Raw genomic sequence first — 23264 nt, forward strand, 5'->3', positions numbered from 1 at the left:
TTTGTTCTCGCCAAAGACACAAACTTGTGGGGCCAAGCGACACCATGATCTAACATAAATACTGTCTTCTGTCTCCACTCTGGCTTTGTTTTGGGAATTGAACCCAGGATTTTATGCCTTCTAGGAAAGCGCTCACTCTACCACTGAGCTACATTTCTAGTCCTTTCCTCCTTTTCAGCTGGTTTTCGGAATGATTTCCATCAGTGATGGGAAACTGACAAACAGAAAACTGGTACCAGCCGTGGAGATGTGCTCATACCTGATGATACAGTTCAAAAACCTTGACATTGGTTTGCAGAAGACGGGAAAAGTTTGGAGGCCACAGATGATCTGGGATGCTTTGAGTGGAGCTTGATAGGTAACTGTCATTGGAGCTCAGAAGACCAGGATGCCAACCGGACACCAAGAGAAATGTGGAGAGAAGTCATTTCAGATGGAGGTGTGGCACTGGGAACTGGACTAGAGGCCATTCATGTTCCTGCAAATAACTGTTTACATTTTGTGCATGTGTTGAGCCTTTGTGGGAGGTAGAATGTAAGGACAGACTGGGCTATATGACACAGGAAATTTCAAGGTGGAGCATCATAAAGATTGTGGAAGATGATGGCAAGGGTTTTACGGACTGCTTATAGCCAAATTCACTGTGAGAATGAGAAAAAAAAGTGGAGTAGAAAGATTTGAAAAACCTGCAGAAAAGGAGTGTACATAAAGTTATAGCTGAGGAGGATATGGTTGTTAAGGAGGCTAGCACCTTTAAAAGGTCCAGTACTTTGAAGACAATATAAAACAGTATCTGGAAGGTAGGCTAGGGAATACCACGACTCCACAGGCCACAGGTTCCACCGTGTTTCTTTGAGGAGCAAGCTCATGGGGCACCCTGCTTTCACAGGCACGCCTAGAGCTGCTTCCAAAGGTTCAGATATCTGGTTGGGTCCTCAGACATGCTGCAGCCATGGTCCAGGCAGAACTGCTTTGAGTAAACAGCAGAAAGTGATCTTGTCCAAGGGATACTGTTTTTTTCAGGCATGCATAATACAGGAGTTATGAAGTCATTTAAAATGAAGTCCTGGGAGGCCTTGGACTCCTCTGGTTCTGGGCAGAATCAAAGTCCTTGAGAGGGCTGGGAAGGTGGCTTGCCTTGCATGCCTGAGGCCCTGGGTTCGATTCCTCAGCACCACATAAGCAAAAATAAAAAAAGCTGGAAGTGGCGCTGTGGCTCAAGTGGTAGAGCGCTAGCCTTGAGCTGAAGAGCTGAGGGACAGTGCCCCATGACCAGACCCGCCCCCCCCACCAAAAAAACAAAAAAGAACAACAACAACAACAACAAAAAACAAAAAACAAAGTCCTTGTGAGCAGCCCCCTGAGCAGTGATTGGAGATGAAGCTACAGTGGAGACTGGAGGAAGTCACAATGCAAGCAACATGGAAGGTCTGCCAAGGACATTCACAGGCAGCAGAGGCAGCCCAGAGAGACCCTGTGTGGACTGGAGACAAACGAAACAAAGCATTTTGTGCTAAATGAATACAAGTATTTTATTGACAAGTCAGTATGTAGACACTGCGAAAGGAAGTCAAATCTCAGTCTAAGGAGAAATTTATTTGTTACACAATTAAGGAGAAAATAGAACTTTTAGCCTCCTATCTGTAATTCTCGTTACTTGAGATGCAAAGATTAAAGACCAAGGCCAATGGGGGAAACAGTTAGTGAGATTTCACTTCAACCAGCAGACCAGGCAAGGTGGCAGTCACTTGTGATTCCAGTCACTTGTATAGGAGGCATAGGTAGGAAGATGGAGATCCAAAGCCCTGGGCAAAAAAATTAAGACCTTATCTGAAAAAATAACTAAAGCAAAATTTTTTTTTGGTCGGTCGTGGGGCTTGAACTCTGGGCCTGGGCGCTGTCCCTGAGCTCTTCAGCTCAAGGCCAGTGCTCTACCACTTGAACCACAGCGCCACTTCCAGTTTTCTGGTGGTTTATTGGAGATAAGAGTCTCATGGATGTTACTGTTCAGGCTGGCCTTGAACCGCGAGCCTCAGATCTCAGCCTCCTGAGTAGCTAGGATGACAGGCGTGAGCCACCGGTGCCCAGCTAAGACAGATTTTTAAAAATGGGGTTGGGAAGGTGGCTCAGTGGTAGAGTGCTTGCCTTGCATGCATGAGGCCCTGGGTTCGATTCCTCAGCACTACATAAGCAGAAAAAGCTGGAAGTGGAGCTATGGCTCAAGGCTGGAGAGCCTTGAGCTGAAGAGCTGAGGGACAGCGCCCAGGCCCAGAGTTCAGGCCCCATGACCGACAAAAATAAATAAATAAAAATGATCTTTAATTAGACACCATGTTTTCAAAGACTAATAATTTGGGAAAATGTCCTCATAATCCAGTATTTTTTTAAAGGCAAAGTACAATTAAATTCCAATTTATTCTTTCAAGAAAAACATCCACGATGTCTTATATACTGGAAGCAAAGACTGATCCTATAGTAACCATCGCTTTGGAGCATGGAATCAAGCACAGCCTGTGGAAGTAACTCAGCAAACGTTTTTAATAGCGAAAAGAGCATGCTTCCCTCTTTCCAGTCGCTTTGCCCTTGTGGAGCCAGCAGCAAGAACACCTCTCCAGAGGACTCGGGAGAGGAGATCCTCACGCCGGCCTTGATCTCTCTGCATTCTTTCCAGAGGAAGCAAAGATGTCTTGCACTGAGTTGGCTGATCCCAGTAGGGGGAACGCATCAAGTTAATTAACCCTGTGAACTCTTAGAACTCAGTGTAGACACTCAGTTATGAACCAACTCTTCCAAAGATGCAGGCGAGGGAGATGCTTACCTGGATGAGGCCTAGTACCTTCTCCAGTGGTCATACTCGTACTGTCTGCTTCCTGAACCAAACACACAAAACCCAAAATGAGAATGACATCTCTCTAAATACAAAAAACAAAAAAGCTGCACATTTCTGAATATGCATGAATAGTATGCTGCGTTGTATTTAGAGAACAGAACTTTATCCTTTTTTCAGTTGTGGCCACCTGTCATTAAAATTTTCTTCTATAATTATTCCATTAAAGTGGAAGCAATTAATTAGGAGGTAGTGCTTTTAGTGGAAGAAAACTGTCAAAAATGTTCCTCTTAACACCAGTTCCAACCATCTGCATATTATCTAGACATTTATTTCTGCTAATGACTTTGGAAATGGAAATTCATATGCAGATGGCTGGGAGGGCTCTCTGAGGAGCCATGTGTGGTTTTCCAAGGCTAGGTCCGGGGCTCCCTCTTCCCCCACTGTGGTTGGCCACTTCCTGCCTTTCTGAAAGCCAAGGATGTTGAGAAGAGACCTAGAGCTGTACTAACCTCCAGTAAAAAGGTCATGGTTTATCCATACACACCTTTAAAATGGTACTTTTCTACACATCTTTACATTTTAGGTTTTCCTCTGGCATATGGAAGCGTGACCTTAACACGTCCTGCTTGATGACCCCAAAGTGTGAGGTCTGATTGTTTAAAAAAAAAAAAAAAAGGCTTCTCGATTACTCTTCCTCCCCACCCTGTAGTCTAAAAGAGCACAAGCTTCCCTAGAATTACCATGAGAAGGAACTTCTGTGAAGAATCACAGGGGAATGACTGTGGAATTTAACAGCTGACCAGCTGGGCTAAGTGACAGCAAAGAAGTTAAAGCCTTCTCTGGTTCCCATTTGTTCACAGGTTAGCTGGGCCCCAAGCTTTGATGCTGATCACCCCTGAAGTGCACCCCATCCAGCAGCCTTTGGTCCTGGGTCCCTGCTGCCTCAGCTCCCCACCCACCAGCTCCACATTTGCCTAGCCAGGTCCAGGCTCTGGAAGGAAACTGGACAATTATGACATAGACTGGACACTTGCGTTATGAGGCACCGAGTTTTATTCTAATATAAAGAATTGTCTTGGTTGCTTCTGTCCTCTAAATAGTGACAACTTTCTACAGAGACTGCTTTCTTCTCCAAGACATACAAAAAACAGGTAGAAGCCAGCCAAAAATGTGGTAGCCCAGAATTCAATCATAGCATTTCTCAGATAAAAAGTCAACTACCTGACCTGGAAACACATCACTACTCTTGACTCTAACAACATCCACAGATCAACCATGTGCAACAAACCCTTTGCACAGAACACCCAACATCAACTTGTGGTACAGCAACATGCCTATGCACTGTGGATGGCAATGACTGAAACCCATCATCCTTATGACACAATACCATGAAAGGAGCCAATTCTTATGTTCCTGTTTCCAAGTGATTGGCATGGAAGCAAGTGTGCTTCTTTAGACAGGAAGCCAGATACAGCCTCCCTAGGAACACCCAGTGCATCTTGAAGTTCAGCACGGCTGTGTGGGTGCTGGGACCTCTTGGGCCTGCAGGAGACATGCCACTCAGTGTAGCACTGCGAGATGGATCAGATGTGGGACAGAGTCTTCTCACAGTCTAGGTCCCTGTGTACTCTGGTGCCTGCAGTTATCTCATGTGCTGCTCACGGCCTCCTCAGCTACTCCTGTCTGGGTCAGGAAGTGTAGCATGTTGTTTCTAGTTATCTTTATCTACATTTATACATTGCAATAAAATGTGTGCTGCTTTCAATTTACATAATTAAGTTGAAATGTGTACTGCAGATGTGTGCATACAATGGAAAGCTCGGGCATAGCTACGACCTGCAGGTAGGTGCAGAGTCCAACGAGGACCAAGACTTCAGTCTCTACCATGGCCCTGGGGACTGACAATGGAAGGCATGTGCACGTACAATAAAGTGATGTGGGGCCACGTTGTCAGGAAACCCACAGCGACCCAGACTTCCTTCAGTGAGTGTCTGAGTGCTTGTAAGGGCAGTGATGTTCAGTAACAAAGGGTTGGAACCTGGGACACAAAGCTCAGGAAATTCCTGGAGGAGGTAAGACTTAAAGCAGAGAGACCTTTATGATGTTTCTTGTGGTTGTTGGACTGTGATCCTCAGATCTCAGCCTCCTGAGTAGTTGGGATTCCTGGCGTGAGCCACCGGTGCCCAGCCTTCATTATGTCTGCAATTCTTCTCAGTAGCCTACAATTCCGTTATAAGCAGAAAGGGGTAGGAAAAGCACTCTTGAAGAGCCCCACATTTGGAGAGGGTCACCTCCAAGAAACTGTACTTTTTGGAACCTGACCAGGGCCTAGGCTTCTGGGTCCTGATGATCTGTGTTCCCAGTCAGATACCTCGCTCTTCTGAGGAGCCCACTGCATGGCTGCCACCCTCCCAGGGACAGACCCAGGTCCAGCAGAGGCTAGCACCGTCCTCTCACTAGTCTATAGAGTTCCACTGCCCAATTCTGTATCTGTCTGACACACAGAAACCTTACAGGGCTGGGAATGTGGCTGAGTGGTCGAGTGTTTGTCTAGCATTCATGAAGCTCTTAGTACCACATAAACAGAAAGAGCCAGAAGTGGTGTGTGGCTCAAGTGCTAGCCTGGAGCAAAAAGAAGCTCCGGAACAGTGCCTAGGCCTGAGTTCAAGCCCCGGGACTGGCAAAAACAAACAAACAAACACAGGAGCCCTGGGCTCCTGTCAGGACCAATGGTGTGAGGACTACCTCAAGGAGCGCTGGGGAAGAGGTCCCTCCTCTCTGTCAAGGACCTTCTGTCCCAGGGAGAGTCACTGCTTCGTTTCCATCTCAGTGAGGAAAAATTTCTGGCCACTGTCAGTGTTCTCTGCTAACAGAATTTAAAGAACCCAATTTTTTTTTTTTTTTCTGTCCCTGTATTCTCTTCCATAGCACTAAGGAAGGGAAATACGCTAACACTTGTGACCTTTCGCATGCTGTTGAATAAACAACCACAGCTCAGGCACTAGCTTGAATTCCACATAAATATTTACAAACACATCAGAATTAATGTAACAACTGACGCATTTTGGGCACAGCTACGACCTGCAGGTAGGTGCTGACCCAGGTCTGCCTGTAAAAAGCTACACAGTGGTAGCATCTAGATAAGATAGAGAGGCAGGCAGCTGCAGCCCTCACCATCCTGCAAACCCCGGCTCTTGATATGAGCAGGTCTGGCTTGAGGGCAGCACCAGCTCATCTGTCTAACTCACCATGAGGTGCTATGGTTTACGATGTGCTCATCCACCACGCAAAAGGACCACCCCTCCAAAACTCATGTAGCTTCAGAGCTCCAGGGCCAGCTGCTAATAATCAAGAGGATATTCTGTGTGCAGACCCAATTACTTCAGGACAGGTGAGCTCTCTCCTCCAGCTGAATGAGTGTCAGACCAGTTCTCTCCTCCAGCTGGTTAAGTGTGCTCATTCCATTTGCCTCTTCTCCACTATACTGACAGCTGTCACCTGAGTCCAAATTCTGGACAAATTCAGACAGTGAACCGGCAGAGAAAGACCTTCTTGCTCACTTGTAGGAACAAGAAGGGCTTGTGTGAGCGGTTTCTGCAAGCCAAGGAGGCGCACTTGTAGCTGTCTGCTTATCTAGAGCCACGTGCACTAGGTCGCAGTCCTGTTGCTGCCGTCCGGAGTGGGATGTGCAGATGGCTAGGCTGCATGCCCCGGAGGCTGCTCCATGCCAAGCACTTGCTTATGCTCCACTGAGTCATGTTCTGTGGAAGGCCTAAAGCTCCCAGCACTCCTGGGGCTCCTGGGCCACCCTGAACTCGCACTTCTCTCCTGCCGCCATTCGCATCCTTTGAAGTCAGCTCCCAGGGGTGGGCCTCCTGCTGGCCTTGGCCTCTGCTTTGGAGTCTCCTTCACACATCTCCAGCTGCTTCTGCCTCCACGAGGTCTTTGCCAAAACTACTTGCCATGGAGATTTTCTGAGATATCTCAGTCAGGGGTGAGGAAGGGTGCTGTTTTGGACCCCATGTTTTTCTTGGTATCATTCACTCTAATTCACACAGAGAAGCAATGCCATAAAGACATTTGCACATCCGTGTTCACTGCTGCACTATTCGCAATAGCCAAGTTGTGGAAACAGCCCAGTTGAGTGGGCTATTTTGAGTGGATCAAAAAATGTGGTCCCTATACACAACAGAATTTTATACAGCTACTAGAAAAAAGAATATTAACCCAGATGCCCCTCAGTAGATGAACGGATCAAGAAAATGTGGTATATATACATAGTGAAATTCTATGCCTCCATCAGAAAGAATGACATCACCCCATTTGTTAGGAAAGGGGAAGACTTGGAAAAAATTATATTAAGTGAAGTAAGCCAGGCCCAAAGAAACATAGGCCCCATGGTTTCCCTTATTTGCAATAACTAGTATATGTCTGAGTCAAGCAGAAAGGGTCAGATAAGTTGATGTTAGGGAAATGAACCCTAAGATATGTATTCAAATGTTTTTTTCTTTCATGCGATTGTTTCTTTTTTTTTTTTTTTTTCAGTTTCTGTGGTTTATTTAAGCACAAATAAAAGGTGTATGTGAGCCATCTACTCGTTTTCTTCACTGCGCAGCCTGGCGTTGGGATTGGTGACTCTGATGGCCAGCTGGGCTGCTCGTTCCACGATGGCTTTTCGGTTCTTGGAGGAAACATTGTGGGCGATCTCAGCACAGTAAGACTTGTTGCACATAAGCAGCACTTCCAGCTCCTTGACACTGTGGACCAGGAACTTCCGGAATCCACTGGGCAGCATGTGCTTTGTTTTCTTGTTGCTCCCATAACCAATGTTGGGCATCAAGATCTGGCCCTTGAATCTCCTCCACACCCTGTTGTCAATGCCCCTGGGTTTCCGCCAGTTACGCTTAATCTTGACATATCGGTCAGACTGGTGGCGGATGAACTTCTTGGTCCTCTTTTTGACGATCTTGGGCTTCACCAGAGGTCTGAGGGCGGCCATGATGCCACGAGCAGGAGAGGGCAGCCACCTCCGGAGGCAGCGCCGGGGAAGAGGAACTCATGCGATTGTTTCTAACACATTTATAAGATGATTTCTTTGTTGCTTTGTATGTCCCTCCCCCACAGTATAACCCTGCTTTCACTGTATTTGATGTTGGTATAATTTGTGGAGGGGAAGGGAAAAAACAAATCGCTTAAATAGGGATACAGGTGGACCCATTGCAACAATGAGAAGTACAAGTCATTATGTCGAAAACAAACTTTACACCTTTGGTTGGGGGGAGGATGGGATGGGAAGGGGAAACAAAGGAGGAGGCAACAATGTTTGATAAGAAATGTACTCATTATCTTGCCCATGTAATTGTAACCCCTCTGTACAGTATGTTCACAATAAAAAAAAAAGAATATTATGTCATTTGCAGGAAAATGGATGGATAAGCTTGGATAAGTAATCCAAGCTCAGAGAGACAAGTGGTGCATGTTCTCCCTCCTATGTGGAGGCTAGGTCTAAAACACACTGGGGCATGACAAATTATGCAGGCCTCTGGCATTCATGCACAGTGAGACCAGATGAGGATACTCTTAGGAGAGGAATAGAAAGCCACAATGCATATGTGCGTCTGATCATACAAAATAATATTTATTGAAATGAACTCCTGGAAATGGAAACAGGAGGTTTTCTTTTTGCTGTTTTTTTTGTATGGCTATAATTTATTTATTTAAATATCTTTATGATAAACAGGGGGTTACAGTTATATAAGTAAGGTAATGAGTACTTTTTGTTGTTGTTGTTGGTCGTGGGGCTTGAACTCTGGGCTTGGGCACTGTCCCTGCACTCTTCAGCTCAAGGCTAGCGCTCTACTACTTGAGCCACATACTTCCAGTTTTCTGGTGGTTTACTGGAGATAAGAATTTCATAGACTTTCCTGCCTGGGCTGGCTTTGAACCATGATCCTCAGATCTCAGCCTCCTGAGTAGCTAGAATGACAGGCATGAGCCACCGGAGCCTGGCAGTACATTTCTTTTCAAACACTATTCCTTTCTCCCTCATCTTCTTTCACTTACCCTTCCCTAAACCCCTCCCCCCCCCCAAGATGTATAGTTCATTTCCAACATAGTGTCTAGTGAGCAACATTGTTGCAGTAGTTCATTCTTTGTCTTGCTGTCTCTGTGATTACTTTTCCCTTACACCCATACACTTACATACAAGACAAAGGGTACAGAAAACTAAAACAAAAATTAGAAATAACTGCATATATGACATAATAAAAGCCTCTAGTTTTCAATTCTTGGAGTTCATGATGACACGCTTTATTATGTATGGTTCTAGGCACTTAGTAATTGGGCTATTGTGATCCCCTGCTAGGAATATCAGACATATTCTAGTTATTACACATGGGGAAAACCATGCTCCAATACTCCTCAAGCTCTTCAATGAGATAGGAAGGGAAAGTTCACTACCAAACTCATTCTATAAAGCCAGCATAACCTTCATCCCAAAACTAGACAGAGACATATCAAAGAAAGAGAACTTACAGACCCAATTTTCTGATGAACACTGATGCAAAATTTCTCAATAAAATTCAGCCAATAAATTTCAACAACTCATCGAAAAAAAATATACACTATGATCAAACAGGATTCATTCCAGGGATGCAAAGCTGGTTCAATTAATGTAATTCAACATATCAACAGGAGCAAGGACAACAACCACATGATCATCTCCATAGATGCAGAAAAAGTATTTGACAAGATTCAACACCCCTTTATGATGGAAGTTCTGGAGAAACTAGGAATCCATGGAACATTCTTCAATACAATAAAGACTATACAACTAGCCTACAGTCAGCATTATACTTAATGGTGAAAAGTTAAAGTCATTTCCTCTAAAATCTGTTTTCTTTTCTTCTTGTTCTGTGTTTGTTGGAGTTTAAGGGGAGGCTGTGCAATAGAGGGACAAAGAGTGAGCAAATGCAGCCATGGTTATCGATGGGTGCTATGTTGAAAATGAACTATACAACTTGTGGGTGGAGACGGGTGGGAAAAACTGGGAAAGAGCAAGGGAAGAAGATGGTATTGCCCAACAATATGTGCACTCTACCTGATTTACATCATCTTTATCATAACAATAGAAAATTTAAAAAGAAGCAGCCCAGGCCTGACTGCTCTACCTAGCAGATCTTGCTCCCACTGGTCAGAGCTGTACTAACCCTTGGCACACCCAGGAAGCCTTCTCAAGCTATGTCCTTCTGTCACAGATCTTCTGGTCTCCCTCTTCTGTGGTGTAGCCCAATGAACTGCAGCATCTCCTGAATTAAAAGCAATCTCAATACGCTGGGGTACCAGGAAGGTTACTCTGTAGGAGCAGGTGTGCTGGTCATTTACTGCTAATGAAGTGACGGGAGCGTCATTCACTTCCTAGTGCTAGAAAGACTCAGAGAAAGGCCTGTTGTAAAAGGTCCAGCTGGGACATTTACAGGTTCAGCTAGCTCAAGGAAATAACAAGCCAATGTAAATCTACACTGATGGAACTGAAGATGCCATCTCCAGACACACATCAGAAATTCTGGTGTCTTTTGAATTATGTGGCAGGCTCTGATGTCTGCACAGCCTGCAGATCAAGAGGCTTCTGCTCAGCGTCACAGAGACGGCCTGTACCAGCAGTTCTCAGAGAAAAACGGCCGCAAGTGTCCAAAGCAGAAGGGTTGATATGCTGAATAGCAATCTGAGCAACATCTCTATCAGGATTTTCGGTTGCAAAAGTAAAAACTATTATAAATTTAAAAAGTGTTCGTACGAAAGGATAAATTTAAGTAATATAAAGTCCATCTAGTTTAGCTCTCAAATCTATAAGGGGGGGGCTGGGAAGGTGGCTCAGTGGTAGAGTGCTTGCCTTGCATGCATGAGGCCCTGGGTTCGATTCCTCAGCACCACATAAGCAGAAAAAGGCAGGAGTGGTGCTGTGGCTCAAGTGGTAGAGCGCTTGAGCTGAAGAGCTGAGGGACAGCGCCCAGGCCCAAATTCAGCACAATACAGACAATAAAAAAGGCCTATGTATTGCATGTATGAAAAGTCAAGATACCAGAATACTCCTATTTGTGCTTTTTGTCACCATAAGATGAACTTTCTATATGCAACCTTTGTAAGAGCCTTTCACTGACTACATTACAAAATTTACATGCTGAACAGCTGGATTTATTTTAAAAAAATAAGTGGCAAAGAAAGATAGACCAGCAGTAAGTAGGGCAATTATTTGTTTCTATTTCACTAAGTAAGGAATTGCCTCCTCAAATCATAAACATGTAACCTTTTCTGAAACAAAGGAAAAACTTTCAGCAAAAAAAAAACAATGAGAAGTTGGCACCAGTATGGTGGCCTCTTCCACAGACCTTGGTCTCTCCATGGGTGTCCTTGTCTGGAATGGCTGTACGTGGGGCTTGTCCTGTGGGAACTGGAACCCTGTCTCCCCCATCTCCCTGTGGAAATATGGTCCAAGCATTAGCAGCACAGTACATGTCTTATCCCAAGTATAACAGCACAGCAGTTGTGTTCACGAGGGCCATGACATGCAGACTGACAGCTAGAGCCCAGACTGGCTCAATTTGCACTCAAAGCCAAAAGGGAGGTTCTGACATTTGTTCAAGGTGGGTATGGAGAAACAAGAGCCCAGAGAAGAACTTGTTATTGTGTGCCTTCAAAATGGGATCTCAGGGTCCTGCTAGACCTGCTTCCAGGGGCGATGGGTCCAGAAGCTGCTTCTACTAACAGAGGAGAAAGATGAGAACCTTCTGGTCCCTTCATTCTGCTTATCCGGGCAGATGCTCTTCTCTGTAGTACCTTCTGCTCACAAACTCATTAATATTTTTTTTGGTGCTGGTTGTGGGACTTGAACTCAAGGCCTGGGTGTTGTCTCTGAGCTCTTTTTGCTTATGGCTAGTACTCTATCACTTTGAGCCAAAACTCCACTTCTAGTTTTCTGGTGGTTAATTAGAGGTAAAAGCCTTTCCTGCCTGGGCTGGCTTTGAACCACAATCCTCAGATCTCAGCCTCCTAAGTAGCTAGGATGACAGGCGTGAGCCACTGGTGCCTGGTTAACACATACTTAAATTTGAAAGTGTTCTACAAAGAGGGCCAAAAAAACTAACCACAGACCCTAGGAAGGAGCCCATTGGGTGCTACAATTTGTAGCATATTTGAGTCTCTTTGGAAATTCAGTTCCCATTCTGTTAGGAGCCATTGTGGATACAGGGCACAAGAATCCACTTAACATGCCCACAACACAAACCCTGAGATTCCAACAACTAGTGAGAAAAACAGTACCGCAGCTTCTATGATATGCTGAGAGGCTTCCAGGGTGTAGGAAAAGGTTGCTGGGATCACTGTAGCATCTCCCAAGGGCCGCCTGGAGCCTGGAGCCTGGGACAGCCTCTGACCTGTCCCATTTCTGTCCACTGCTGGAATAGCCACCATCCTAAGTGCCTATGTCCAATTCCACTCTTGAGTAAAGAGCCTCCTCCAGCTAGCTCTGCCTAACAAACCTTCCCTGTTCCCTGTTTTAATTATTTATTTTCCCCACTGAGATGATGCACATAAATCTAACTCTGGTGCCACCACTAGACTTCTCCTGCTGTAGCTGCAGCCGTCAGCTCCTCAGTGATGCCTGGGTCGCCATCCTCATCACTGAGCCCCTCACTTGTCCAGCACCCATTTCCAGTAAGCACCTATTTCCAGCAAAGACAGGAAGCATCTCCAATCACGGAGGTCTTTACATGCACAGTACCCAGCGTTCCTGCAGGCCTTATGCTCTGAGTGGCTGTGGCTCTATATGCAAACTCACAGGGAGGCCAACTGCATCAGACAGCATGATTGGGGGGGGGTCTGGGCAGGCAAGCTCCTATGATGATGGTCATGTGCCAAAGCTGCCTCAGGCAGCAAGTCCCTTTCCACTTGTCCTATTCTCTAGCAATCTCAATTAGGAACTTAAGTCTGGAGTACATTCTGAGTCTCTGGCTGCTGACAACAGGAAACTGGAAGAAAGAAAAGAATGTGGTAGACTTTCACTGCAATTTTGCAAAGTTTTTGCTCTACAGCCTCAAATTCCATCTGGAGCTGGTAGCAGAAAAGGACTTGGAAAGTGTGGAAAAGATGTCTTCCTCTTGGTAATGGCTTCACGTCCCAGCCACCATCCCATTCTAGTCCACAGGCAAAGTGTGGTAGGGCTGGGCAGATTGCTGATCATGCCACACATAGCTGCTGAGATGAAATCTGCAAGGCTGAAAGAGCTCCTGAAGACAGCTCAGAGGGCAGAGTTTGAGGTGAGTTTTCTTGCCCCATCACAAAAAATAATGAGGTACTACAGGCTGGCACAGTGGCTCACACCTGTAATCCTGAAATCAGAAAGATTGTGGTTCATTATCAGCACAGGCAAAACATAAGTGAGACCCCTTCTCAACAAGCAACTGGGCACGGATGGACTATGGTTTAACCTGGCCAGAGTATAAGTAATCTCAGAAATAATTAAAGCAAAAAGGGTATAGATAGCAAACAAAGGAGGAAACAGAAAGTTTAAAACCTCTTTAGCAGCTTGGCATTGGTGGCAGAGATCAGGTAGCACACACCTGAGGCTAGCCGGAGCAAGAGGATTCACAAGACCTCATACATGGAAAAGAACAAGCCAACAATGGTGCAAATTCAGTCATGACAAGAAGCATAAGGTGGAGGACTGTGGTCCAGGCTGGCCTGGGCAAAAAGTGATGCTATCTCAAAAACAGAGCAAAGATAGCGGAGGGGCTCAAGTAGCAGATTGCCAGCGTGGCCATGTGACACCCTGAGTTCAGGCCCCAGAACCATAAAACAAGGCTCATTAACAAAAGAAATCCTAGTAAGATGTACACCATGAGACTATCAATGAGATACTTTTTCATTTCTATCAATTTTTTTTTATGTCAGTCCTGGGGCTTGAACTCAGGGCATAGGTGTTGTCCCTGAGCCCTTTTTGCTCCAGGCTAGTGCGCTACCACCTGGAACTACAGTACTACTTCTGGTTTTTCTGGGGGTTAACTGGAGACAAGTCTCACAGACCTTCCAGGCCAGGCTGGATTTGAACCATGATCCTTAGATCTCAGCCTCCTGAGCAGCTAGGATTACAGGCCTGAACCACCAGCACCTGGCTTCAAATTTGTTTTTTTTTAAATCTACCACTTTGAAATGCTATCAAGATACTACCTGACAGACCCTAATCACTGCTGGTAAAGAGGGGAGTGATGACAGGGTTTGAGGAAAAAAGCTGGCAACGTTTGTGTAAAGTTCAATTACATTTTGATCTATAATTGTGTATGCTATTTAGAATTCTCTATTGTAAGTGAACAGTGCACATAAAAGTAGTATGAATAATGGAAAATGTAAACAGGTGAAGAGCTCTGGCTGCTGTTCATTCACTTATCTGTGGCACGGTGTTGAGGGGAGTGCTCTGCTATCCTATTGTTTTTGGATAGGACCTTTCACTTTTTGCCTGTCTGCCGTCGACCACAAACCTCCTCTCTGCCTGCAGGGTCCAGCTTCTCCCAACCCTGGATTGGGATTTGAACTCTGGTTCTTGTGTTTGCTAGGCAGGCACGCTAACCACATCTCTTGCCCTATTTTCTACTGTTAATTTTTGAGGAAGGTTCTCACGTCCTACTCAGATACATGCCTGGGTGTAACTCACCTATGTTAGGCCTCTCAACAGCTACAGTAACACGCTAGACTGTCCTTTCCAGTCCAAGGAGAATGTGTACGGCAAGGCTTTGAACTGCAATCCCAACAGTCCCAGCCTCTCAAGGAGCTGGGATTACAGGTATCAACCACAGATTCCAGGCTCGGCTTTTTGCCTTGGCTGGGCTTGAACTGAAATCCTCCTATCTCTGCCTCCCACGAGGAACTTTTTCTTTTAATAAGACACAGGAAGCCACCGGGTCCACCCTTGACCCAAGATGGGCCCTAGGAGAATCTGTGACAGGTAGAGGGCCTGAGCCTTGCCCACCTGTGTGGTGAGAGGTCCAGGGTGACTTGCCCACAATGCGTCGGTTCTCCCTTCCACAAGCTTTGCAGACCACTGCCTTCAGGTTTTGGAATCTGGTGAGCCAAGATCTCTGGAGATAGATCAGATGCAAGTGAGAGTCGCTGCATATTCTATGACATTCAGCAGGGTCCGACATGGGGCAGAGGGACACAGCCCACAGGGGGACCATTCCCCAACGACACCCAACCAGTGTGGCTGTCCACTCTATGCTAGAGAGGAAGGCTGCAGTCCTTCAGTGTGGCCACAGTGCTTTAGGAGACGGCTTCCCTTATGAGTGCCTCAGAAACACAGCACCCAGGTTATGATGCTGGCCCGATATACCTTGAGGTACACAGAAAAGAAGTGACGGATGGCGTGACCTCGCAGCCCCACTCCCACTGCCACCTCTGAAGGACAGGTTCCCTTCTTGTTTGTGAGCTCTTCTAAAGCACACAAGGGCTTTTGCTGCCTGTGCAGGACAGGTTACTTCTAAGCTCTCAGCACTTACAGTCCTTAAGTTTTGGTGAGAAATGGTGATGGCAACACACTGTCAAATGTTTTCCCTTTGGTGTGAAAGCCTGTAGTGTTTTATCTAACAATCCAGCATGCTCTCATGATCACACTGCCTTTGCAACCCTGTGGGTAATAAAACATTCAAATGAGCTTGGCATAAGGGCTTATTTGGAAATCTTCCAGGAATAATGTAGCAACTGTACTGAGAAAACTGGAGTTGCAGCCAATGTCCCCTTGGACATGGATGGCCTTCAGAAGTGTCTGGTCTCACTGGGTGTCCAGAAGGCTCCTCTGAGGGAGTGCAGTTTTCCCCTCTACATATGCTACGCATTCTAGGAGGCTATGAGCTGATACTGATACGGATGATGATGCTACCAGTTGCATGTTTCTGGTATTTGGAACAACTGAACCCATTAGGAAAGAAGTTGTAGAAATATAAGTGCAGTCAGCATGTTAGTTCTAGGAAGTTTTGAAGCCTAGAATAACGAGGTATTTCTAGGGAGTAGGTTTGTTTTTCTAAAGCCCTGGAACCATTAGCATAGGCAACCCCTCATCTTCCTAATGACTAGAGCTACTGGTTCCAAACTTACTGTTGTTTAATGAACATAAAACAAAAAACAAAACAAAGAACAACTTACATTTTGTTCCAAAAGAACCTCCACAGCATATCCCTTTTCAGACTGTAAGTACTTCAGATGAAAAAGCTTGCCATCAAACACATTCCAAGGCATGAACTCACTCATGGTCCAGGGAAAGCCGCACGCACTATTGACCAGCACCAGGGTGGTGAGGCCACGGATGAAGAGGGACCCAAGCTGTACAGCTCTGGGACTAATATAATCTAGCTGCAAAGAGAAACACACACAGAAACCAAAACAATCACACAGAGCTCTAACAGAATCAACTGTATACAGGAAGTGCCTAAAGGAGGCTCAATACTGCAAAGCTAACTCCTCAGAAAAGACGCTTGCTTATTTAGCATTGGACATCATACCAGATCTCATCAGTTCGGTTGATTTCAAGAGGCCCTGCAAACAAGCTCCACTGAAGGGAGTTATGCGCGGAGTCCCATCAGAGAGCCCTTCTTGTTCACCATCTACCCCCATGAGCTGTAGATGTTTGCTCAGGCCTGTTTGCACACAGACCTGCCACTCAGTGGTCTGGTCCTATACCTCTAGGCTCCAGAAAGAAAGGCCCACTGGCCTGAAGCAGAACTGTGGCTTGGGGGGAGATGGACAGGCTACTTGGCAAGATTATTTACTGCTTGGGTTTACTCCTCCAGAAAGCTTTTTTTTTTTTCCTTTGGTCGGTTGCAGGGCTTGAACTCTGGGCCTGGGTGCTGTCCCTCAGCTCTAGCTCAAGGCTAGCGCTCTACCACTTGAGCCATGGCGCCACTTCTGGTTTTCTGAGTGGTTTATTAGAGATAAGAGTCTCAAGGACTTTTCCTGCCCTGGCTGGCTTTGAACTGCGATCCTCAGATCTCAGCCTCCCGAGTAGCTAGGATTACAGGCATGAGCCACCGGCACCCGTCTAGAAAACTTTCTTTAAAGCAAAGGGAGAGGGAGAACATACAAGGCATCACTTTAGATATGAGTAAGCGGTGTTTCTGCTAATGCAACTATATTGCTGTAGGACTAAAATCCTCATTTGTGTATATTTGTGTGTGTGTGTGTGTGTGTGAAAGAGAGAGAGAAAGGGAGGGGGAGGGAGGGGGGAGAGAAAGAGAAGAAGGGAGAGAGAGAGAAAAAGAGAGAGCGAGTGAGCACTGAGGCATGAACTCAGGGCCATGGAACTGTCCCATAACTTTTTTTGCTCAAGACTAGTGCTTTACCACTTGAGCCACATCTCTACTTTGGACTTTTTGCTGCTTGGAGATGAGAGTCTCATGGACATTCCTGTTGGGGCTGGCTTCCAGCCTCCTAAGTAGCTAGGATTGGGCTGGGAAGGTGGCTCATTGGTAGAGCGCTTGCCTTGCATGCCTGAGGCCCTGGGTTCGATTCCTCAGCACCACATAAGCAAAAAGAAAAAAGCCGGAAGTGGCACTGTGGCTCAAGTCGTAGAGCACTAGTCTTGAGATAAAGAGCTGAGGGACAGCGCTCAGGCCCAGAGTTCAGGCCCCACAACCGGACCCCCCCAAAAAAACAAAACTAAGTAGCTAAGATTTTAGGTATGAAACACAGGCACCCAGCTAAAAACCTTAGTTTAAAAATTTGATTTCAAAATAAAATGCATATATAACCCAAAAGGCTGATGGCTGCTAATGTTACAAATTAAGAATGTCATGGTAACATGAAGCGTTTCTTCTCCTTGCCAAGTCCTTCCTGGTGAGGAGAATCACTGGTGTTCTGAGCGTGAGCCTGGCTGGCTGTGGTGACCCCACACAGGTATCAACATGGCCAATGTCCAAGTGACCAGTAGCAAGTTAAGCACAAGAAAAGCAAGTCCCTTCGGGGCACCTACACTTTGATCATACTGCTCAAGCTCATTAAAATGTGCTAAAATAGCTTATGAAAACAAATGAACTAGGAAGGAGTTACAGATGTTTTATCCCCTTCCTAAGCAAGGTTTTACTTACTAAGTTTAATCATTATTTTAAGATAAGTATCACGAACCAGGATTATCCAGGATTAATAGTTAATCAAACATTAAAAATTATTTGTTATTATAAAGGTGATGTATAAAGGGGTTTTGGTTACATAGGTCAGTTAAAGAGCTCATTTCTTTTTGAACAACGTCACCCCTTTCCTTGCTCTTTCCCAGTTTTTCCCTCCTGTCCCCAATCACAAATGGTATAGTTCATTTCAACACAGTGTCTAGTCAGTATCACTACTACCTTTGTTTACCACTTTGTCCCACCATTTCTGTGCCTCCCCTGACCCTCCCAAAGACAGATAAACAATCAAGACAAAAGGAAATGAAAACAAAAACTGCAACAAAGAAAGAAAACAAAAATGCTCTTTTTCCATTTCCTGGCATTTTGATAAATATTTTATATGGTCAGATGCAGCTAGCTATTGTGCCTGTGTGTTCCTCTCCTTTGGGCTCACTATGTGTGAATGCCTCGAGACCTGTATAGTTCACCATGTCCGTGTATTTTTTGTCCTTTACAATCCAGTGTGTTTACTTGTAGATTTATAGGCACATTCTGGTTACCACAGACAAGGGAAGCCATGTAACATATGTTTTTCTGGGTCTGGCTTACTTTGCTTAATAGAATGTTTTCCAAGTCTTTCCATTTCCTTAAAGATAGTACAGTGTCATTATTTCTGATGGATGAGTAGAATTTCACTGTGTATATATACCACATTTTCTTGATCCATTCATCCACTGAGGGGCATCTGGGTTGATTACATATTTTGGCTACGGTGAGAAAATTAAAGGTTTTTGTTGAATATAGTGACATTTTAAAGTTATCCTGAAAGCCTTCACTCAAGAGGGGCCACTACCATTACTTTTACTTATTGCTGGATTCAGTTTATTGATATTTTGTTTGGAAATCTGAATTTACTTTCATGAAATAGCAATGAAACGAGGTTATGCCATCTGTGCTTCATGGGACTTGGCCCTGTGCATCCAAGTAGCTGCTGAATGATGTGTCTTAGAGCTGCTTGCAGTGTTTCACTGTATTTTTTTCACTTGTGGTGGGGGTCTGCAGTGATATCCTCCACATCAATTTCATTCCTAACAGTGTATCATGATTTTTCTTTCTTCTTGATAGCAAAACACTCCAGAATGCACTGTCTACAATTAGCACATTGCCACCTTGACTCAGTGAATGTGTCTTCTATAGCACACTGAATTCCTGGTAACCTCCCTCCCAGCCCTGTTCTAAAACCTGTATTTCTATTAACTGTTTTACTAGTGTTTCTTTGTGTTCAACCAGCAAACTGGTCCTGATTATCTGTCTCCTATTCTTGGAATAGCTTCTCTCTAGAGCTGAAATCCCACATATTTCTTAAGGTATCATACCAAAAGCTCAGGCAATTTAAAAAATAAGTAGGGCTAGTTCAACTAAGAAGCTCCTACATAGCAAAGGGACAATCAGTAAAAAAGAGAAGGAAGCCTATGGCTAGAAGAAAAGAAGTCTGTAAGCTATATATTTGATGAGGCTTATGTGCAAACTCATAGGAACACAAATAATTCAGTTAAACAACCCAGTTTAAAAAATGACAAAGAGCTAGGCGCTGGTGGCTCACGCCTGTAATCCTAGCTACTCAGGAGGCTAAGATCTGAGGACTGCGGTTCAAAGCCAGCCCGGGCAGGAAAATCCGTGAGACTCTTATCTCCAATAAACCACTAGAAAACGAGAAGTGGTGCTGTAGCTCAAGCAGTAGAGCGCTGGCCTTGAGCCGAAGAGCTGAGGGGCAGCGTCCAGACCCAGAGTTCAAGCCCCACAACCAACCCTCCCCCCCAAAAAAAAAATGACAAAGAAAATGAACAGATGCTTCCCCAAAGAACACATTAAGATAACCAATAGATATATGAAAAGCTGATCAACATCACTTATTATCAAGGAGATGCAAATCACAACTTGGATATTACCTTAGAGACAGCTCTGGTCAAAAAGATAAGAGATGACAACAAATCCTGACAAGAGTATACAGAGGGGGAGGGGTGTGTGGGGGGGAGATGGGAAGGGATACAAAGTGGAAACAAAGGAGGAAGCAACAATGCTTGATGAGAAATGTACTCATTATCTTGCCCATGTAATTGTAACTCCTCTGTAAGATATTTTCACAATAAAAAAAAGAGTATACAGGAAAAGAGAACTTTTGTACACTACTGGTGAAAAAGTGAAAAATGGTGTGTCTGCTATAGAAAACACTATAAAGCTTTTCTAGAAGATAAAAATAGAGCAAAGACAGCATCCTCACTTCTGTATCAAAGCAATGAAATCAATATGCCGAAGAGATATCTGTATGCCATGTTCACTGCAGCATGGTTCACGTGGCTAAGATATGAAAAGTACAAAGGATCCATAAAGGGAAAGATAGTAAGGAAAATGGGGCATATTACAATGAAGTGCCCCACGGCTTAAAAGGACATTATTATTTGTGACAACATGGATAGAACTGGAGGACGTTATCTTGTGTGAAATAAGGTAGGCACAAAAGATACTTATCATATATTATGTGGAATTTTTAAAAATGCTGAATACAAAGAAAGAATAGAGCAAGTAATCAAGGGCAGGGAGTAGAAATGAGCAGAAATGACCAGCAGCAGGCTCAAGGGCAACAGATGCAGACTGGTGAGGTGCATACCTCTAGTGCTTTGACAAACAAGATGGAACATCAACACTAACACTTTGGTAAGAGTGTAATCACCCTTATGATGAAAAGCAACAAAAGCACTTATAGGAAACGGTGAACATGCTGGGCACCAGTGTCTCATGTAATCCTAGCTACTCAGGAGGTTGAGGTTTGAGAGTTGAGGGTCAAAGCTAGCCTGGGCAGGAATGTCTGTGAGATTCTCATCTCCACTAAACTACCAAAAAAGCAGGAAACAGAACTGTGGCTCAAGTGGTTGAGTGCTAGCCTTGAGCAAAAGAAGCCTGGGACAGTGCTCAGATCCTGAGTTTAAGCTCCTGGACCAGCACAAAAAAAGAAAGGAAGAGAGAGAGGAAAAAAACCGGGGAACATGAGTGGCTCATCAGGGACATCATATTCACATTTGGTTCTCTTACCACGTCCTCTGATCTAAGTCTGTCCTGACAATAGTGTCAGTGCCAGACCCCACAGGTGAGCTGCCTCCCTGATACCAACTGCAGCCTGTGTTCTGGCCAACCAGTACAAGCTGGAGTTCCCACAATACCCTCCTCCTTGAGTTGAATTTAATTTGCTCAAGTAACCACAAAATTCAGGGAGACATGTTTACCAATTTACTGCAAAAGATCTTACAAAGAATGCAAATGAAGAGATGCATAGGGCAGGTCCCAGAAGAGGCTGGGGCTGCCACATCCTCCCCTTAGACTCAGCCTTTCAGGAAGTTCCTCAGAGTGTTTTTAGCAGACCCAAGTACTTTTTCCTTGTTCCTCAGGGTTACCTGAAACTTCCACCCCACCAAGCTAAGGGTAAAGGTAAAAAATCCAGAAAGAATTGTGTGATGAACAGGTGCTTCTTTCTCACTAGTGAAAGTGAAGTTGGTCAGCAACACACAGTACTTCTGTGGCTCTCTGAAATCAGATCTTTTCTAGGTCTAGGAGACATATATTGTCCCAGAAGCAAGTTCCAGAATGTGTTTACATGTGCTCCTCAGGCACCTCTGCCCTGTGCTTCACTTTCCTAAGTACAATGCAAGTTTCAGAGAACAGATTGTGCCTCTCCCTGGCACATCTCTGTCAAGGAACTTCTGTACCCAACTGTGTGAGGATAGTTTGAGAAAAGCTGGGTAGCAAAATCCAATTCATAAATTAATCATTAAATAGTGTAAATTATTAAATTTAATCAACTACTATCACAAAGAGAGACAGCAAAGCACAAGGAATTAAGGGAGTACCCTAGATGCTGGTTAGTGTGGTGAAGTACTAACCAGACCCAAGTCTCTTACTAGTTAGCACTGAGCACTCAACGCAACTAAACGCCACGGCCTTTGGTTTGTCAATTCAATATATGGAAAGCATTGTTTTGGAAAAGAGGATTTAAGATATTTGAGAATAAAAGACAGGAAAAACTGAGCTAGCCCTGTGGAATTACAATGGAGCGAGGGCCCTCTGTATAGGATGGGAATAAAGAAACTGTAAAAATACACCATATGCCTCAAAGTAAATATTTAACAATAAATAGCTCAACAAAATATATGCTAAGAAAGGCTCGCTTACTGTGGCTTGTTGGCAGTCATGATTTACCCAGAACAAAATTAAAAGAATGGAAGGGCAAAGAAAGCTAGGCTTTTCCTAGGTGAGTTGAAGTCACCACAAGTGCTGGGCCAGAGGAACCTCTGGCATCAGATCCCAGCTCTGGTCCCACCACGGTGTGTGGTGTGCACTCATCCAGTTCAGTGATGAGTAACACGACCACAGTGTCCACACTGAACAGAGAGCCTGACTCTGGGCAAACATCAGAGGCTACAAGAACTGAGGACAAGGGGTTGGGAAGGTGGCTCAGTGGAAGAGTGCTTGCCTTGTATGCATGAAGCCCTGGGTTCGATTCCTCAACACCACATAAACAGAAAAGGCCGGAGGTGGCACTGTGGCTCAAGTGGCAGAGTGCTAGCCTTGAGCAGAAGAGCTGAGGCACCCAGGCCCCACAACCAACAGCAACAACAAAAAAAGAACTGAGGGCAAGCGAAGTGACTCTTTCCCCCTTTCACAGCTCCAGACAGGAGGTGGTGTGCTCTAGTCAGACTATGCTAGATGCACAGGAGTCCTGAACAGGCACTCCTGGCTCCAGGATCAAGGCTCCTTTCATCCCAGGGACACAGTGGGGGCTGAGTGACGCATGAGACTGTCCTGAGGAACATACTTAACACACAGACTTGTGACGTCACCACAGTTTGCCCTAGCAAGCATGTTTTCAATGATTTGGGCATAAGATCTATCTTCCACCCTTAGAGCTTTGAAAGACAGAGACTTTATATGTTACTTCTATATAATTTAATCTGTTGTTTCACTTTACTTGCTATGAAGTAATTCTAACTCAAATCCATCTATGTGTGTACTTCCACACAGGCTATAATAATTATGTATTAGGAATCATGTGACCTATCTGAAGTACATAAGCAAGTCTGTCCTTCTGGAATATCCTGGCAGGTGAAGTTCACAGTGAGAGCTACATCCATGAGCAGAAAAACCAGTAAACATATGACTTGCATTCAAAATTATACATATACAACCAGGAAAAGGGTACAGTTTTCTATAACCAGCCTAACTTCTCTTGCATATACTCA

At 44.8% G+C, this 23264-nt stretch overlaps 2 protein-coding genes across 6 annotated transcripts in view; both read right to left on the reverse strand.

Moving 5' to 3' along the window:
- Positions 1 to 1506: 1506 nt before the first annotated feature.
- Fam120b (family with sequence similarity 120 member B) overlaps positions 1507 to 23264 on the reverse strand; it is a 48857-nt gene continuing 27099 nt past the window's right edge. The window contains exons 7-11 of one of the 5 annotated variants that reach the window (XM_070010645.1): positions 16019 to 16225; positions 14850 to 14958; positions 11218 to 11304; positions 2819 to 2870; positions 1507 to 1825 (exon numbers count right to left, since the gene is read on the reverse strand). In XM_070010645.1, coding sequence (XP_069866746.1) covers positions 2830 to 2870; positions 11218 to 11304; positions 14850 to 14958; positions 16019 to 16225 — 444 coding nt within the window. In that variant the 3' untranslated portion in view covers positions 1507 to 1825; positions 2819 to 2829. Of the gene's footprint in view, positions 1831 to 2818; positions 2871 to 11217; positions 11305 to 14849; positions 14959 to 16018; positions 16226 to 23264 lie in introns of all 5 variants that reach the window. The other 4 variants (XM_070010646.1, XM_070010644.1, XM_070010648.1 and 1 more) reach the window with 4 other exon arrangements.
- On the reverse strand, positions 7349 to 7889 carry LOC138819260 (large ribosomal subunit protein eL32-like). Its single transcript, XM_070010649.1, has one exon. The coding sequence runs from the start codon at positions 7827 to 7829 to the stop codon at positions 7422 to 7424; it is 408 nt and encodes a 135-aa protein (XP_069866750.1). The 5' UTR covers positions 7830 to 7889; the 3' UTR covers positions 7349 to 7421.

Source organism: Dipodomys merriami, unplaced genomic scaffold (assembly GCF_024711535.1).
Source record: "Dipodomys merriami isolate MVZ:Mamm:240054 unplaced genomic scaffold, mDipMer1.0.p SCAF_8, whole genome shotgun sequence".
Taxonomy (NCBI): domain Eukaryota; kingdom Metazoa; phylum Chordata; class Mammalia; order Rodentia; family Heteromyidae; genus Dipodomys; species Dipodomys merriami.

Excerpts from the sequence above, each read along its gene's own strand:
- LOC138819260 (XM_070010649.1), bottom strand. The coding sequence starts at position 7,829 with ATGGCCGCCCTCAGACCTCTGGTGAAGCCCAAGATCGTCAAAAAGAGG.